The sequence below is a fragment of the Podarcis liolepis genome, assembly GCF_965112155.1.
Source record: "Podarcis liolepis genome assembly, chromosome: 3".
Lineage (NCBI taxonomy): Eukaryota > Metazoa > Chordata > Lepidosauria > Squamata > Lacertidae > Podarcis > Podarcis liolepis.
This window is the reverse complement of record NC_139557.1, coordinates 26,270,744-26,288,899: the sequence shown is the minus strand read 5'-3', so window position 1 is coordinate 26,288,899 and position 18,156 is coordinate 26,270,744. Positions and strand designations below refer to the sequence as shown.

The 18,156-nt window shown below is 42.5% G+C and overlaps 1 protein-coding gene and 1 long non-coding RNA gene across 10 annotated transcripts in view; one reads left to right on the top strand and one right to left on the bottom strand.

Annotated features, from left to right (window-relative positions):
- LOC310703501 overlaps positions 1–18,156 on the bottom strand; it is a 419,307-nt gene that overhangs the window by 314,556 nt on the left and 86,595 nt on the right. The window lies entirely within an intron of this gene.
- Positions 1–18,156, top strand: part of ARHGEF10 (Rho guanine nucleotide exchange factor 10) — a 95,391-nt gene that overhangs the window by 48,658 nt on the left and 28,577 nt on the right. For all 9 annotated transcript variants that reach the window (XM_083495426.1, XM_083495424.1, XM_083495420.1 and 6 more), the window contains 7 exons: positions 9,813–9,928; positions 11,477–11,604; positions 12,018–12,118; positions 13,388–13,509; positions 14,569–14,655; positions 16,255–16,478; positions 17,158–17,315. In XM_083495426.1, the coding sequence (XP_083351552.1) occupies positions 9,813–9,928; positions 11,477–11,604; positions 12,018–12,118; positions 13,388–13,509; positions 14,569–14,655; positions 16,255–16,478; positions 17,158–17,315 (936 nt within the window). The remainder of the gene's footprint in view (positions 1–9,812; positions 9,929–11,476; positions 11,605–12,017; positions 12,119–13,387; positions 13,510–14,568; positions 14,656–16,254; positions 16,479–17,157; positions 17,316–18,156) is intronic.

Genomic DNA, 18,156 nt, shown 5'->3' with positions numbered 1-18,156 from the left:
GGGGACAGCGCTGTCCGGAGACACTTCCGGGTCACGTGGCCAGCGTGACGAAGCTGCTCTGGCGAGCCAGCACCAGCACACGGAAACGCCGTTTACCTTCCCGCTATAAAGCGGTACCTATTTATCTACTTGCACTTAGGGGTGCTTTCGAACTGCTAGGTGGGCAGGAGCTGGGACCGAAAGACGGGAGCTCACCCCGCCACGGGGATTCGAACCGCCGACCATATGATCAGCAAGTCCTAGGCACTGAGGTTTTACCCACAGTGCCACCCGTGTCCCTTGTGATGGGATGAAATCAGGCCAATTTTTTATTGACAGCAGCAGGCAGGGCAAGGGTGGGCATGACATTGGATCCCAGGATCAGTTCATCATTCCACAAGCCCCATGTTGATGAAATGGATTAGCTGGGTTTGGATCGCTCCAAACTTATACTATGGGACTCGGCCAGTGTTGAACCTTGCAAGCCAAGCAAGCAAGATCTCACTGGGGAACCAGGGTGCAGATTCCAACCAGATACTGAACCCACGTTTAGGTTTGCCGTGGTCAATCCTCCCCTTGGGCCCCTTATGGGGGCTCCCTATACTATGTTGATCCTGCCCAATGCCATTTCTGCCATCATACAAAACAATGTTCTTCCGCCTAACAACGGAAAGCCGTATTTTCACTGAGGGAAAACCAAGTGCCTATCAGGTTGAGAGGGGGGGGGGGGATAATTTCCAGCCCTGTCAACCAGTGACCCAAAATTGCTCTAACCCAAGGGCGGGTGGGTGGGCAGGAAGCTCTCAAAGCAAAATGTCCGTGAGCTCCAGGGGAAGCAGCCTTATATAGGGTTTCCTCTCCCCTCTTCAGCAAGGGATCACGGGACAGATTTCTTTCATGAGCCCATCACACAGAGAAGATACTGTGCAAAACCATGCCCAGTATTTTGCTGCAATCTATGGGCCACAGCGCAGCCGGGCAAAGGCATCCCATGCTTATTGGGCACGGAACAGGGCTTTCAATCCTTCAACCCATCTTGTACCACAGTCCTTTAAAGGTTGACCAGGTTTATTGACAAATGAGCACTAACTAATGTGGACAGCTTCTGGTTTCCATAGGAACATTGAGGATCAAACCAGATACCCCTTTGGTTTTCAACCCCCATCATGCATTGCTCACATTGAAAGTGCAAAATGTATAGAAAGGAAGTTATGCTGTTGACCCTGCCCTGGTGTTGCATGACTTTTCCTGCCCACAACATCCATGCATTTGTGTGGGTATCTGAGATAGGGGAACCTTCACACTTAAGTCTATGTCCGGCTTCCTCAAACTCGGCCTTCCAGATGTTTTGAGACTGCATTTCCCATCATCCCTGACCACTGGTCCTGCTAGCTAGAGATCATGGGAGTTGTAGGCCAAAAACATCTGGAGGGCCCAGGTTGAGGAAGCCTGGTCTATGTGATCCTGGAACTCTGGTGAGACGTTGTTTTCAGCTGTGATTAACCGGGCACCAATGGAAGGTAACAAGCAGAGTTGAAGGAGTTGAAAAGGCACTCATAGGTCTATATAAATGGCTGTCTGCCTCCACAGATTTATCTAATCCTTTTAAAAAAGTTATTTGACATTGTGGTGATGGTATTCCATCATGTGATAGTCAGTTCCTTAAGTTAATTAAAGACTGTGTGAAGAATTACTTTCTTTTGTCAGTCCCCAGTTTACTGCTGATCTGCTTCATTGGCTGACCCTAAATACCTGTTGCTACGAAAGAGAATTTTTCCTCCACTTTTGCCATCTTGTTAGGCTTAACTCTTAAGGAAGTAAACAGCTTCATCATTTACTTGTCCTTTTCTGTACCGTCTCCATCTTGAACTGAGAATGGGAGACAGGAAATTGTTCTAATTGCATTTAAGAGTATTAAGTTCTTAAGGATTACCTCGTCTAAGACAGCTCAGAAAAAATGTGTTTATATGTTTTATAAAAGTAACCTTAGTATGCAACAAACAACCTTGCTGTGAATTGTTAATTGATGGTGATTTGTGTCCTTGGCTTGAATCACCCATACAGTATTTGTCTATTTTCTCTTCAATAATCTCAACCCTACAAAATCATTTCTTTGTAGTGAGGGAAGTTGTTGCAATATCATCCTTACACTGTCTGGCTTCTACAACTTTATATTTCATTTTGCCTTTGGTTGATTGGATCAAATGATATGGCAAGATAATAGATTTTAGTTCGAACTGCGTTTCGAGGATTTTGAGTCCCTCTTTATGGTTTTTATACTGTAAATATCACATAAAGAATGAAAAATTAGGCTCTAAGCTATAAGAGGCCAGCTGGATACATTTTTATTTATAACATTATTAATTTTTGTTTTTAAATAGAGCAGCTTACGTTTAACGTCTGCACGTTCAGCTTTACACACTTGACAAAAAAAAAATTAAAAATAGGAAAGGGGTGTGGGCATGCAGGTAAAAAGACTTTGGCAATCGCACCCACCATTGAACCCAATGTGTTTTGACTATATGCAATTTTGGCTTTAGAAGCAATCCTCAGACTTACTATAATAACACTTTCTTTACTTGAAATCCCACTGCTTCAGGAGGCTGAAGGAACTACTTCCTCACATCTGCAACTGACCCTGTTGCTGTGCTTTGCAGTTTGTGTTCTGAGCACCAGGCAGCTCTTTCGATGACATTTCCCAAAAGATCCTGGCCTAGGCATTTATATATACCCTGCTATGCAGGTGGTACAGTGGCAGCAGCCTCGCTTGTGGTACAAAACTGGTTGCGTGTCGAGGTCCCCAGGGCCACCCTAAATAACTCACACATCACACCAAAATTTTAGTTTAAGGTTTTGGCATAATTTTGGCCACAACTTTATTAAAATAGAAACATGTAAGTGGTTGCTTAGGCATTGGTTGCGACTAGCTGCCCCCACCATAGGGGACAGTCTGACATTCCGCACGCGTGCAAAAGTCAGAAAAGGGGAATATACTTGGGGCTAGCTACGGAGCAGGGAACCTGCCCTCAGCCCACCCCAAATGCAGCCAGGAGCTCTTGCAGTGGCCCGAGCCCCCTTGACAGGGTGGACAAGCAATAGTTAGCCCCCGATTCCTTTAACGGAATCCCTTGCAGCAGCAGCATTAGAGGGGCAGGCACAGCCAATCCATGCCCCTCCACCAACCAAATCCTAAAACCAATGCCTAACCACAACCTTACAAGTTGTGACGATTTGCTACGCAGTAGGCAAAACCCAAATGGCACCAGCCAATCTGCCAGATGGACAAAATTCCCACCAGGCCCCTGCCCCAAGAGCAGACGACCCCATGACAGGCATAGCAAGGTCAAGCGAACAACCCTAATTCTAGGGAGGGGGGGGACGGGCAATCCGATGCATGGGTGAAAAGAAGAAGCCCTAGTCTCGTGCAAGGAGTTTTAGCATTTCTGGCTGTCAATCAACAAATGGCAACATTAACTTATTCCCAACAACAAGGGAAGCCCAATTGGATCAGTGGCCAACGATCAATTAGCCTGCCCCACAACTTTGGAGTGTCCTGGCGGCCCCAACCAGTGGCGTAGCGTGGGTTGTCAGCACCCGGGGCAAGGCAAGTAATTTGCGCCCCCTAACCCGTGGATTTGCGCCCCCTAACCCGTGGATTTGCGCCCCCTAACCCTAACCCCCAGATGTTGCGCCCGGTGCGGCCGGCCCCCCCTGCACCCCCCACGCTACGCCACTGGCCCCAACCGCAACACGTGCTCTCCATGAAGGAGAACACGCTTTGGCATACAAGGCACTTACTAGGCTTGGTCACATGGTTACTAGAGCACTGTAGTTTAGGGCATTTGCACTAAATAAAATCAATCAGCAGAGGAAGTGTGTTACGTAATAGCCATCCAAATCCCAAACACTTTTTGGAAAAGTGAGCATCCCAAGGGTGGGAATTTCATAGTTTTGGTACCACCATGGGCAAAGGTCCTGCCCTTCAGATGATGGCAAACTCATGTGGTCCTATATTATCGTATCGTATCGATCATTCTATTCTATTATCTCTCATGTTTGGTTTATATTACAAGGATTATAAATTATATGTAAATATCTATCAAGCAAGTAGAAAGCAAATATTTGGTTTCTATAGAGGTTTATCTAGCAGAGCCTCATTGCTTCATCTTGAATCATCCTTATGGCTGGGATGGTTTAGTAGCTTTTAAAGACATTGGTTTCACACTTAGGGCTCAGAAGTAGCTGGCTTGGCTTCAGCAGAAAGTCAGTACAACTTAAAGCTGAGCTTGTCAACATCCGTGTGAAGAGCAAAAGGAATGATTGTGATAAAATTGGCTTGGCTTGATTTTTAAAACACAAATCTGTAGGAACCATTAATACTGTCCTAACTAGCTGTAAAAAGGGCTTAATGTCTTAAATCCTCTTCTCCTGAAAGGAAAATAACTTGTTAACTCAAACGTCTCCTCTTTTTAACTGAAATAGGCTCTCTGTATGGAAATAACAAAAACATATTACTCCTGTTTTGGTTGCGCTTCAGGAATAATATATGCACTCAGAGATGTGGCAAAGATAGCAAGTGCGCTGCTCTGAATTATTTAAACTTCCAATATCATTTGTGGCAATGATGCAGACAGATGCTGTGATGAAGATTTTATTTTGGATTGGTTTTCCACTGTGTATTTTTGGATTTCTTTGTGTTACGGAGATGACAGGCAATTGTCAAACATTTAAGGCATATATAGTATGATGGAACCTTCTTCTTTTTAATGGAAGCTCTACCATAGTCCTATAATAAGGGCTATAGTGGTTTGTTTCACTTTGCTTCTTAATACAACCCAACTGACCTTCTTAAAGCATGCCAGGATTTTACCACCAAACATATGGCTGCTTCTTTCCTGACCTCGGAACAGTTTGATATTTTTGTTGTACTGCAGTGCTTCTAGAGCAGTAGACTGGAATTTACCTGGGGTCCTGGGCCATTTTCAGGTGGGATTCATTGCCACATCCTGCTCACTTGTCTGCCCACTTCCTAGCTCTGCCATAGCCTTTTATTGGACCAATGTTTTGCATACTGAGTAAAAGTAGCCGGGGCCAGTGTTATATGGTCTCGGCAGCCACTCCCAGCCACCAGTCTAGCTGCTGCATTCTGGATTAATTGCAGTTTCCGAGTCACATTCAAAGGTAGCCCCACGTAGAGTCCATTGCAGTAGTCCAAGCGGGAGATAACTATAGCATGCACCACTCTGGCAAGACAGTCTGCGGGCAGGTAGGGTCTCAGCCTGCATACCAGATGGAGCTGGAAAGTGAAATAAAATATCTAATAATAAATACTTTAAAATGGGAATAGAAAGGGAAGGGATAATAGAGAGAACTTGCTGCAGGAGGAAGAAATGTGAAGACTGAGCAGGAAAGTGGCAGGGTTTTTTGAGTGGGTAAGTAAGGTGCAAGTTGAATGTGAAAGGAGAGCGGGAGAAGAAATTACAGGAGATAGGTAAAAATACCTTGGGGTCCTAGTGGAGATGTTGATGCACTGTGCAACAGCCATGTAAAAGGCAAATTCCATGCTAGGATTAATTAGGAAAGGGGTTAAAATAAAAGTGCCAATATCATAATGCTACTGTACAAATAAATGATTATTATATTGTACACAGCAGTTCTCATGATAAGATTGTATCTGCAGGAAACACTCTTCTGTAAAGCACAGTTGTGAGGTGATCTTTTTAGTATCCTGGTGCCAAGCTGCATATGGCTTGGTACACCAGAAACCAACACAGTGAACTTACCTTGACAGCTAAGTGGCTTCCAGTGCAATTCTTTAAGCAGCTATATAACATGGTGGCAACTGTCTGCCCCGGTGTGTCTGCATTTTGCTCTGGCTGTAGCTTCTGGGCTGACCTCAAGGGCAGCCCCACATACTTCACCATTGCAGGCATAAAATAGAAGCTAAATGTCGAAAGAAGGGAAGAAGAAATTGCAGAAGTTAAGTAAAAACCGTTCAAGAGGCATTTTGGAGAGAGGGATAAATATAGAATTAACATCCTTAAGTATTTAGAGCCTCTGCACCAGCGAATTACTTCTAAAATGAAGAGCTGAGCCAAAATACTTCCAGAACTCATGCCTGTGTTTAATGTGAGGAAAGCTGAACTATGGTATCTGTAAATTAATACTCCCTGATGCCCAGCTTGTTTTTTATATGTATTCCATGTATATGTTCAAATTGGAACCTCTTTGCATTGTGAAATCTGCTTTATAGGTTTATCTGGAACCGCTGTGCTAAGCAAACTCCCGTTCTTCTCTTCTTCCTGCACCCAGTTTGTTTGTTCAACTGTTGTCTTGGGTGTTTGGGGGGGGGGCGTCGTTGGGAAGCTTTTGGAGGTAGTCATGGAAACGGCAACCGTGCTAGTTCCAACTCAAAGTGAACGACAAGTGAAATGACTATTGTTGGGGGTGGTACAGATGTAAAGAGCTTTGCTTACATAACAGAAATGTGCAGGAAGTTTGTAGAGCAGCAGGAGCTATAAATAAAACTTGGCTGCTTTATCACTGGCTTTGACATTAATAATGAATCTGTAGAGCCAGGAGTTTGGTGATCAACATCTAAATCACCACCGAGGCTTTTTCTTTCTCATTTAGCTAAGCCTCTGGTGGATTTTTTGTTTGTTTCTTTTTCACAAACAGCACCAGGCTTTGTTTTTTAAAAATGTTTTTTTTAAAAAAGTGTATTTGAAGATTCTTGATAAGGTGAAAAGCTGGAATTATCCTCTTGTTTGGCTAATTTGTGATATTGTACAATATAAGACTTGATTTGGGGGAGGAGAAGGAAGAGAAGCATGTGAATTGACAAACCTATATATACATTAGTAATAACTGTATTAATACTTTTTAACACTTAGAATGAAAATAATAATTTAAAAAAAATATCCAGAAAACCCCTCCTTCCCCAAATAAAACTTTTAAGAGAGGATTGAAGACTTCACTTTGTTTAATTGTTCTGGAGTACAGTCAAGTTAGTTGGTTTCCTTCTCTCTCCTGCTCTTTCCCTTAGTCCCCCTTCTCCACTTCCATCTTTATTTTGTTTTGAGGCAGGATCTCAGGGAAACACAACCTTGTGTGTCCCTCTCCAAGTGTTCACTCAAACAGCATCTGCAAGAAGTAGAGATTTAATAAATAAATAATCAATGCAAATAAAATATGCAGTGTTGCAGTTGCCCCCAGTTCCCTACCAACTTCTGATCTACAATGTCCCTCTGGAGAAGAAGATATATCTTTCTCTCCACCCCTCCACTTTGGGATGAGTGATATCTCTATATGGTACCGTTTCCTTCTCTAATTTGTCCCTCCTTTCTCCTCTTTTGAAACACCCCGAGCAAGTTACCTGTGCTTGTCTGCCAATGAAGTTGACATATCTCCAGATTGTAAATAATTTTGGGTGGTGGGGTTTCAACCGCTGCCTCTTTTAGCAGCTGTGAACCTCTCATCTGGACATGTCAAACCTCTCATCTGGACATTTCATCACTATTCGGCTGCTTAAGCTTCTCATTTAGGCAAAATCAAGATCCGTATTTGGGCTTTAGTTGGGTTAAAGTTTGGGCCCAAATCTTATAGCAACATATAGTTGCTGTAGCTGCTGTTCCTTCTCTGTCGCACAGATTTAGAACAGCTGCATCTTTCCCCACCACCCACAACAGTAATTCTGTATTGTACTAAATTAGCTGTAGGCCTAATCTGGGTTTTTACAGCTTTTCCTCACCCTTGCAGCCCTTCCTTCTTGTGTGTTTTGTTCTATTGCTTGATTACAGTACAAGCAGATGGCTCAGTAGGCAGAATCAAGACATGCACACTTGCCCGTGCAAGAACTGTAGCCGCCTTGTCGCATCATGCCCTACCATCCTTCACAGCATTATTCACGATTGACATCACCTTCAAGCACACAATTGACTTTGTGTTTCATCTCAAGAATACTGCATATTGTCAGGAAAGTCTTCTCTTCCTATGTTGTCTGTTGCATTGGGCGCATGAGTGTACTGAATGGTCAAATTGATGCTCAGGAAGGCTGTGGTCAGATCTGGGCAAAAGGTCAAGTGCTATCTACTGATATCAAATGCTCCTAGGTCCTCAAGCATTATTCTTTCTTTAGGGGGTTTTAGTACTTCTGTTTCCAAGTTGCTTAGTTAAGGGCTCTTGCAATTATTACATGTAGGTGCAGCTATTAAATAGAGCAAGTGCCCGACAACATCTTAAGGATAAAACAGGTGTTGTCACATAATTCTCCATGCAGAAGGGACACTAGTACCACCCTGCTGCTCACTAGAAACTTAAGGTAATATTTTTCCGACAGTCTCACCTTTTTGGAAAAAACGTGTTCTCAGCCCCTCTCCCCTCACATGCAAACACAAGGCTGTGTTATTATTTGACAGAACTGGAACATTGGAAAGGAAGTGAACTTTCACTTCTGGCGTTATTCTCCCTCCTCCAAGGTTTCTGTTTTGTTCTGAGAGAAACAAGCCACAAGCCAGGGTTCAGGCATCAGGAGAATCCTGGGACTCAGCTCCATTAGTCAAAATACAGTGTTTTAAATGTGTTATGGCACCAGATGGTGCTGGAGAGTTTGATCCTTTGGCAGTATGATTTTGCATTGTGAGCTTTACAGTGTGTTTCCTGAAAACAATTTTTGCTGGCTTCTTACCTGCAATTGACACAAGATAAGCTAAAGAGCTTAGTAAACAAGCTTTGTAGTAAATAACATATAAGAGAGGACAGTCTTCGTCACTTCCCGCTCTTCCCATGTGAAAGACAACAACACCATTACTGCAAGCATGGATCAGGAATTCTAACACTTTTGAGTCAAGCCTTCCTTCCCTCCTTTTTCTACTTCTAGCTTTTTGAAGCTAGAATTAATTAATTACACAATAATAGTACAGTGGTGGAACAGTCATGCAGGACCTTCCGCACATTATTTCTACTCTTTTAGCTGTTCTGAAACACTTGTCTAATGTTACTGCATTATTCCTGCCTGGAAGGGCACTCCTATACAACAAAAACCATACCACACATTTGTGGTATATAAAGCTACCAGGATTTCATCAGGAAGTTGCAAGACACGCACTGGTTGGAAATGAAGCCGTATATCTGCCCTGCATCTTTTTCAGATGGAAGCAGGATGAGAAGTGAGATTGTGTATAACTGCCCCAACACCATCCTGAGCGTAATTCATCATGAAGGCACAATAAAAAGTCTGGAAGGTAAAAGTTAGGGTGGGTGTGCTAGATAATGCCATCAGCTCTGTGGCTACTTTGAGATACTGTGAATTGATCTATTGGTTAAACGTTATGATAATTTTATTTTTATATGTTTTGTGTGAACCCAGCGTTTTGCTTACTATTTTTGCAGTAGGCAGATGCCAAAGAAACAGGTCACCGTTTAGTTGAAAAAGCAGCATGTGATGGGAACTTAATCTGCAAGTCTCTTGCAATTACGCAGTTTCTCCTCACATTTTAATGTTTCTGGTACTTTAATGCATTAAGAATTGGCAGGGTTGTTGTCTGTGAGTATCCATGTAGCCTGGTTCTTCCACTAATCCATTCATTTTCAAATGTGGTTTAATCAGTATGCTTGTTGATTTTCAGCGGAGAATATCACAAACAAAAGGTACCCAATTTAACTCAGACTGTTTTGCAGGGGAATTTCCAGCTTAAGAGGAAAGTCTGTATTTTGTTAACGTGAATGAACTAAACCATTCTTCTTTGTAGCTGAAATAAAGGATGCTGTTCTTGTGTCTTTGTCCATAAAGCTAGCTGTGGCAACTCATACTGCATGTTTTCAATGTGTTTCAGACAAGCTTTATATGGGACCAGGGCAACTGTACCACGATTTGCAGAATCTATTACACGATTTGAATGTAGTTGGCCAAATCAGTCAACTAATAGGCAGTCTTAAAGGAAACTACCAGGTAATAATAACTCATAAAGATTGAGTTGATTCTCAGATATGCTTTCCTGTTAGCTAAAGAAGTTTTTGATGTGAAAGTGTGTGCCCAAGCACATATACTCTGTTCATACCCTTAATTAATTGGTTTACCATTAAATGTTTTAACTTCAGAGTTGTAAGCAGATTTTATATGCCTTACTGATCTTGTTTTACTCCGCTTCTCTTAAGTTTGAGTTGCAGCATATTCTCACCTTTTGGTTTGATGTGGAAGCACACCAAACTGCAAGTTGCAATTTATTTATTTTTAGGAAATATTGCCATACAATGATGGTGCATGTTGGTGGTGTTATTGATAGTTAAGTTGTTTTAATACAAAACACTGTACTGTCTCACCACTTAAGCACTTAATCAAGACACTTAAAAAAATTATTTGGTTTTTCATTCGGCTGTTTGTTATACTTTGTGTATTTGTGAAAGCTCCCCTCAGACACAAATTACACATGATGGTGCCAGGTCGATGCCATCCCATTCAGGTCTGCCCTAATCACTTCTAAAATGGAAGGTGTAGTTGCAGTGTGGTACAAGGGATTGTGGGTGGCAATACTGATTCAATCACCTTGTTGTCACTCTTTCTCTGGAGACCCCAACTCCTAAATGCTTTGCTCTCAGCTTTTGCTACCTAGGTACTTGAGGGGGGGGGGAGGAAATATTTTTTCCATTGTAGATGTACTCAGCGGCGTAGCATGAGTTGTCAGCACCCGGGGCAACGCAAGTAATTTGCGCCCCCTAACCCGGGGCAAGGCAAGTAATTTGTGCCCCCCAACCCCTAACCTGCGAGTTGCCGCGCAAACAACGCTGCTTGCCCGGAGGAGGATGGAGGCAGAAGCAGCCGCCGCCTGTGGCTGGGCCGAGGGGATGGCGGCGGCGGCAGGGTGCAGAGGCTGCCCGTGCCCGGCCAGGCGTCGGTGGCGGCGTCGGCGCTGCTGCAGCGGCTGCTCCTCCTGCGAGCAGTGAGCGGAGCGCAGCCACAGCGACGGCGGGGGGCACGCGCGCTAGGGCGCAAGGCTGGCGGTGGCGGCGGGGAGCCCGGCGGAGGAAGGAACTTGTCCCTTCCCTCTGGACTCGCGCCCCCCCAGATGTTGCGCCCGGTGCGGTCGGCACCCCTGGCACCCCCCACGCTAAGCCACTGGATGTACTTAGGATGTAAGTACTTCCATTGTAGATGTACTTATTTCCCCAAGAAATAACTAATTGGGGAAATAACTAATTAAGAGCCCCATATGTGTGTCTTTTCAGAAAAGTTCCATTTGAGAGCTGGAGCAGTTGAAGACAGAAAAGCAGGGAAGGGTTGCCTAAGACAGTTTCGTGCTCCAAATTGTACTCCCTCCAAATATATTTTCCTTAGGGGTATTCATACTAACTAGGCATTAAGTCTTACTTCTTTTCTTGTGGCTCAGGCTGCTAGTGTCTATCATGCTGAGCTAGGGGTGCTAGTGGTAGAGAGAAACCGGAAGCATAAACTGAAAATAAACTTGGTGTTCTTCTTCTTTTCTTTTCCCCTTTCCGTCAGAATTTAAATCAATCAGTGGCACATGACTGGACCTCAGGTTTACAAAAGCTTATTTTGAAAAAAGAAGATGAAATCAGAGCTGCAGACCGCTGTAGGATTCAACTTCAGCTTCCAGGAAAGCAGGACAAGTTAGTAGTGATCTAGCGCTGTTTGCAAGGGTGTTGTTGCAGGGTAGCAGTAGCTGCTGCCAAGTACCCAGACAGTGGGTTGTAGGGGAGAGACCATGGCTGTGTACACGCATGGCAGTTAAAGTGGACTCAATGCATCCCATGTGTGCATGTTCTTCATGTCATCCATGTGACTTTGTCCTCATCCAAATGGCAGCCTGCACTCCCCTCTCCCACCCATTTAATTCCGATTTTCCCAATCTGCGAGCAATGGGGTAATGTTGAGAAAAGGTCCAACATAAAATTTCAAGTTACTCAACTGTGAGAATTTAGTTCATGTGACACTTATAACCTAGAAAGCCTTGTTTTCTTTCCACCAAGAGAATGGGTTGAAGCCCTTAGTTGTTGCTTTCTTTTTCTTCCCCCCCTAACAGATCAGGACGGCCTACTTTCTTTACAGCGGTGTTCAATACATTCACACCTGCCATCAAACAATCTTGGATCAATAATTTACAAATGGCTAAACTTGCTCTTGGTAAGATTTAGTTTTAGCATGCTCCAAGCAGCTGTATAATAAATAGTATATGTATATTGGCTTCTGGTTAACTCCCAAATTAATATTTGCTAGAAGGTGGTAATTTGTGTCTTTTGAACTAGATATATATGTCCCTTTCCCCACATGTGCATGCACACAAACACACACACAGAATTTTATGATTTCCACCAATTGTTCCCAATAGAAGGAAAATAAGCCATGCCAGGTCTAGGGCTTGGGTAGTTTGTCCCACTTTCTGAGGACATGGTGGATGAACAGAAGAGTGGCTCCCCTTTGCCTCAGCCTATATTGTTACGGCAAGGGCTTTGGAGGTTCCCATGGCAACTTTGAGGCCTTCACAAGCCTGAATCTGCCTCCCTGAGGCTGGGAGATCTGAAACCTATGATATCTTGATATCTTGCCATGAACCACAGGATTTCAGCCCAAGTATTTTACCTTTTTAATGATTTTAATGCATTCATATTGTCACGCACTACAAACTTAACCCAGAGGTGATGTAGATTTTGGCCAAATACACATATGAAGCTAAAGATGACTGGAAAGTGGCTATGGCATTATTATTATTATTATTATTATTATTATTATTATTATTATTATTATTATTATTTTACTAGTGAACTGCAACACTTTTGTAATTCAATCCACCAATTCTTTTTAATTTTCCATGGTGTGGGGGTAGTTATATGTTATATGTGACCGTGCGTGCTTCCTCACTAACACAAGGCTAACCAGTCATTCTGTATTTGATAATTTCTGCCCATTTAACTCCCACTGGTTGGACTCTCTGGCTTAACAGGTTTCTGAAAATATCTCCTGGTACCCTTGCTTACCCTTTAAACCAAGAGGTGAGGGACATGTAGCTCCCCCCAGACAGAGTTGAGTGATGAATCCCATCATCCCTGACATTGCCCATTGGCCATGTTGGCCTTCACTGCCATCAGCCCTGACCAGCAATTTCTGGAAGGCTACAGCTTCCCTACCCCTATTAAAAACCCTTTGTCATTTGGATAACTAGTGTCACCCTAATGAAACAATGCAACCTGGGACATGCCACCATGTTTATCTCAGCATTCGGGACCTCCTGTCTGTCAGTATGTGTAAATCATTTTTTAAAAAAACAAAACCCTAATAGGTTTGTTTATCACCTTGTCCATAGACATTGGTTTTAGAAAAGCTTTACATACCAGACTAGTTTACTAAATAAAAAGGCGTTGATTCCCCCCCCCCCACCTTGTTTTGCCATTATAGCTGAGGAGAATCTGCTGGGCTGGTTCTGCATAGATGATGATGGGAATCAGATAAAAAAAGAGAAGCACCCACTGCTTGTGAAGCACATGCCTGTGATGATGGCCAAACAACAGGAGTTTAAGGTGAGTCCTCTTTGTTTGCTAAGGAGATAATATGTTGACTGAAGCATCCATAGGCATGATCTGCCTTTTGCTTTTATGGGCATGGGCTAACATGTTTCTCACTGAGGTGAAGTGAAAATAGCTCAGTTGAATTACCATGTGACATGTTTCATTTTTGAGCCTACCTAATGTTATAGAGTTTATATGCCAAGAGCTTATGCCTCTTTAATTCTCACTCATTTACTCTTCTGTGTACGCTGCTCCTGTCTGTAACTATTTTATAGGCACCCGACATATAGATATGAAACAGAAGAAATATGGACCACACCTTGAAGAAATCCAAGGCTGTTTTTAGACAGCACTTTATTCTGTTTTCATGACATTTCCATGCTTTATATTATCTTTCGTATGACATAAAAGCCGATTCTGGAAAACTAGTGGAAACTAGTGGAAGTTTAGCTCTCATTTCCATGTTATTTGCTTTCAGAAATAAATCTGTTTGCAACCCTATAAACCTAAAAGGTCACAGAAAGTTCGCATTGTAACTTCCCATGATGAAATTTCAGGTGTTATTCGAGCATGCAGTTCTTACCCAACCATTTAAAATTTAAGTGTGACATGGTGGTATATCGATGACAAGGCCACAGTTCCATAATGCAGCAGGCAACACAGTGTAAAAGGAAGATTAGCATCTGAGATAGAAGCAGTGGCATTATAATCAGGAAAAGGAACACGATAATCTCCATGTCTGAATGCACCCCAGCTCATTTTAAGCCACGTCTGCTTATTCTTGCAGGTTATTTTAGAATGTTGTATTATTTTATTGTTAGCCGCCCTGAGCCCGGCTTCGGCTGGGGAGGGCGGGATATAAATAAAAAAATATTATTATTATTATTGTTATTATTAGGTTCAAGTATCTTGCATGCTAAATGGGCCATGTCACATACAAATAAAATGTATTGTTTTACTGCTCTGCAAGAAGCCCATTGCATTGATGTGCTGCTGCCACCAAATTTCAGACTTATTTTGACACTAAGAAGACTAGGTGACTTGACTAACAAATTTTTAATGTGTTTTAAGGTGGAATGTGCTGCTTACAATCCTGAACCATACTCGGGGGAGGAAACTGATCCAGATTCTCTCGCTGTAGAGCATGGTTTTCTGTGGGTAAGTTCTTGAAAGGCCCAATGATGGGGGGTGGGGGGGGACAAGAATATTTGTTTATTTCAGTAGTTATGCCAGGTTTTGTAACTAAGGAAGTTGATCATAATTAGGCCAAGCTAGATGAGACGCTGGGAGTTTATTGATCAAATCTTCTTCTTTTTTAAGATCAAAGCAGTCATGGAAAGAAGGATTAGCCTGTGAATTAGCTGGAGGAAGAGTTGTTTGATCCTGTTTGCCTGGCCTGGGCTATTTTCCTGATTAACACACAAACACCAGAGTTTTTCTTGGTCCTGTGAGGCAGATCATACTATAAGTTTTTTACTTTGAGGAACAAGGCTGGGGGAAATGGCATAAGGTGGGAAAGTTTTATACACCCGCTCCACCAGTCCAATTTTTACCTCTCCCACATACACCACTGCTGCTTTAAACTGAAAAAAGAAGCCTGTGATTTTTCAGCATCTTGTCTACCTACTTGCTAATTAACAGTTCAAGAAAACATTTAGTTATTGGGTTTTCTGGCTCTTCTAAACTCTGGCAGCAGAGTGGCTTGTGGCCTTGAGGAGCAGTGAATTCATGCAAGTCTCCATTTACTCTCAAAACTTTGTCCTCCAAAGTTTGTTCAAGTTTGAGCTTTTGGTGACTGGAAGGACTGAAGAGGAGCAACTTTCCAAAGCAGAAATGATCATGGGCACATGTCTTGGTCATTCAGTATGTATTTGTATGTATTGGTAGGGTCAGTGTGGGAAGATGCTTAAGGCACTTCTCTGAAAACCTGCTCATCCTTAGTGCTGTTTATTTGCAGTGACTAGAGATGGAGGAGAAATTTGGTTCAGTGGACCAAATTTGCGCTTTCTGAAACGGTATGCAAACTGAAAACACAGCTATCCCTCGAAATCCTCACTACTCTGAATTTTGCAATTCAGTTCTCCAGCTACAATTTACAAAATTGCACATATTGGGGATAAATTTGCATTAAAATGAAGATAGTGAAAATAACACGCAAGTATGCATTACATTAGGGGAAGTCACTTGAAACAATGTGCACATTAGAAAAAACTGCATGTGAAATGTGGTAGAAGAAATTTGCACTGAAATGCTGGTGAATTTCCTTGATGGCTTTTTTTAAATAAACAAATAAATTTGCAGATTACTGCAGAATGTGGAGAACTGAATCTAAGATGGAAAAATGAGAACCGATACTGACAGATCCTTTCATCCCTAGCAGCAGCTTATAGCCAACATAACTTATAATAAAATTATTTTTAGATACAGAGACTTAAAAAAATAAAGGTTCTAAGTATCACTCAGTGTAGATTTATTTGTACAAACAAGATCTTAAAAGCCATATAGCACCCTTCAAGAACAACTACAACAGACAATCTCAGCTCCCAGTTCATCTGTTATGAATAAAACTGAATTCCCCCTTCCTGTCCTCAGTATTTTCTTTTTCTCTCTCTCTTAAAGCCTTGAGTTGCCAGAAAAACTTCATTTCACTGCTGAAACCTTGATGAAGCTTTCTTTAATTAGTTTCGCCCTGCATGCATTTTTTGTTAACAGGGATCTTGCTTACAAAAGTACAATCATCTTTTCTTCCAAATTCAGATTGGCAGTTGTACTAACCAAATGGGCCAAATTGCCATCGTATCATTCCAAAACTCCAGTCCAAAAGTTATTGAATGTTTCAATGTGGAATCGCGGATTCTCTGCATGGTCTACATTCCAGAAGACGAGAAACGCAAAGAATCAAATATGCCTTCTGAGCCAGAAGATACACCGACGAAGCCCTCCAGTGTGCCTACCATTTGCCTTGGCATGGAAGAAGGAAGGTGGTTTTCAGTGTTTTCAGTTCATTGATTTGCATGCTTTATTTAATGTCATATTGTCTTACAGTAGAAGGTGTGTGTGTAGTTTGCATTGTGTTTTGACTAATCTAAAGCCAAATGGCGTATTATAAAATTCACCAGCCTGCCTTGCTCCATGTCACTATAGTCTGTTCATCTTGTAACATCTATAAAAATAATATGAGGCATGAGACTATTGCACTGTTTTCCTGTCCACAAATGGCATGAATTCAGGTGGGGAGATGCATAGCCCAGTTGTGTCACGTCACATATTTATATTAGATGTCTAGTTATGCTGTTCAATACATTTTCTTTTTAATTTTTCTAAGAGTTGCCAGGATGCCATTATTATTATTATTATTATTATTATTATTATTATTATTATTATGTATACCCTGCCCTCCCCAGCCACAGCCAGGCTCAGGGTGGCTAACACCAGTAAAAATTACAGTAAAAACATAATGGGGGGGGCAATTTAAAATACAGGTTAAAATGCAATTTCAATACAGCCTCATTTTAAAAGTAGCCCATAGATCACATAAGGGGAGGGAAACATAAGTGTCAGACTGAGTCCAAACCAAAGGCCAGGTGGAACAGCTCTGTCTTGCAGGCCATGAATATAAACCTGTATTAAAGCATGTTTTCTCCCCTTGTTTCTTAATAGCATCTCTGTTTACAAAAGTAGCCAAGGCTCAAAGAAGGTGCGACTTCAGCATTTCTTTGCTCCTGAGAAATCTACTGTCATGAGCCTCGTGTACAAGACTCACCATTTGTTTGCTGGGCTTGTCAATGGTAACATTGCCATCTACACAAAGCTGGAAGGTACAGAAATGATATATAATGCCTTGAACACCTTTGGAATCTTTTGCCAAAATCAGGATTTCATTGTTGTTTTTTTCCTTTTGCTGAATATGTACTTGGAGCAATTTGAGCTGTCATTAAAAATAAAAATAAGTGTGGCTATAGCCTGCAGATTGGATGCTGTGATGTGCTGGAACCTCTAAGTGGCTTGTCAATTGCTGCCATGTATTCTTCCTTCTGTTAAGGAACGAGAAGAGAGGCTGTTGCAGGATGCCAGGAGGAGGCAGTGGAAGTGGGAGCAAAGGGTCGGCAAAGTGACCTGTGATGGTCCTTTCCTTGCCTGTTCTCTTGGCTTGCTTGCTTGCCCTGCACTGCCACTACCACCCTGCTTTTTATGGCTTAGTAGATAAATAGGTACCGCTCCGGCGGAAAGGTAAACGGCGTTTCCATGTGCTGCTCTGGTTCGCCAGAAGCAGCTTAGTCATGCTGGCCACATGACCTGGAAGCTGTACGCCGGCTCCCTCGGCCAGTAAAGCGAGATGAGCGCCGCAACCCCAGAGTCAGCCACAACTGGACCTAATGGTCAGGGGTCCCTTTACCTTTACTGGAAAGGAAGCACCCCACAGCCCAGCTTCAGGCCAGATTTAGGTTTGATGAGGCCCTAAGCTACTGAAAGTAATGGGGCCCTTTATATGTCCAGCAGTCCTTTGTCAACAGCAAATTGTCACTGTTTTTCGTGTTGAATACATGCTATATGGTAATTTATGGACCTAATAGGTATCGAAAGCCATTTGCACATGCAGAATGTAGGCACCCTGTATACAGAAATGAGCAAACCAGTGATATTTTAGGGAGCAGGCTA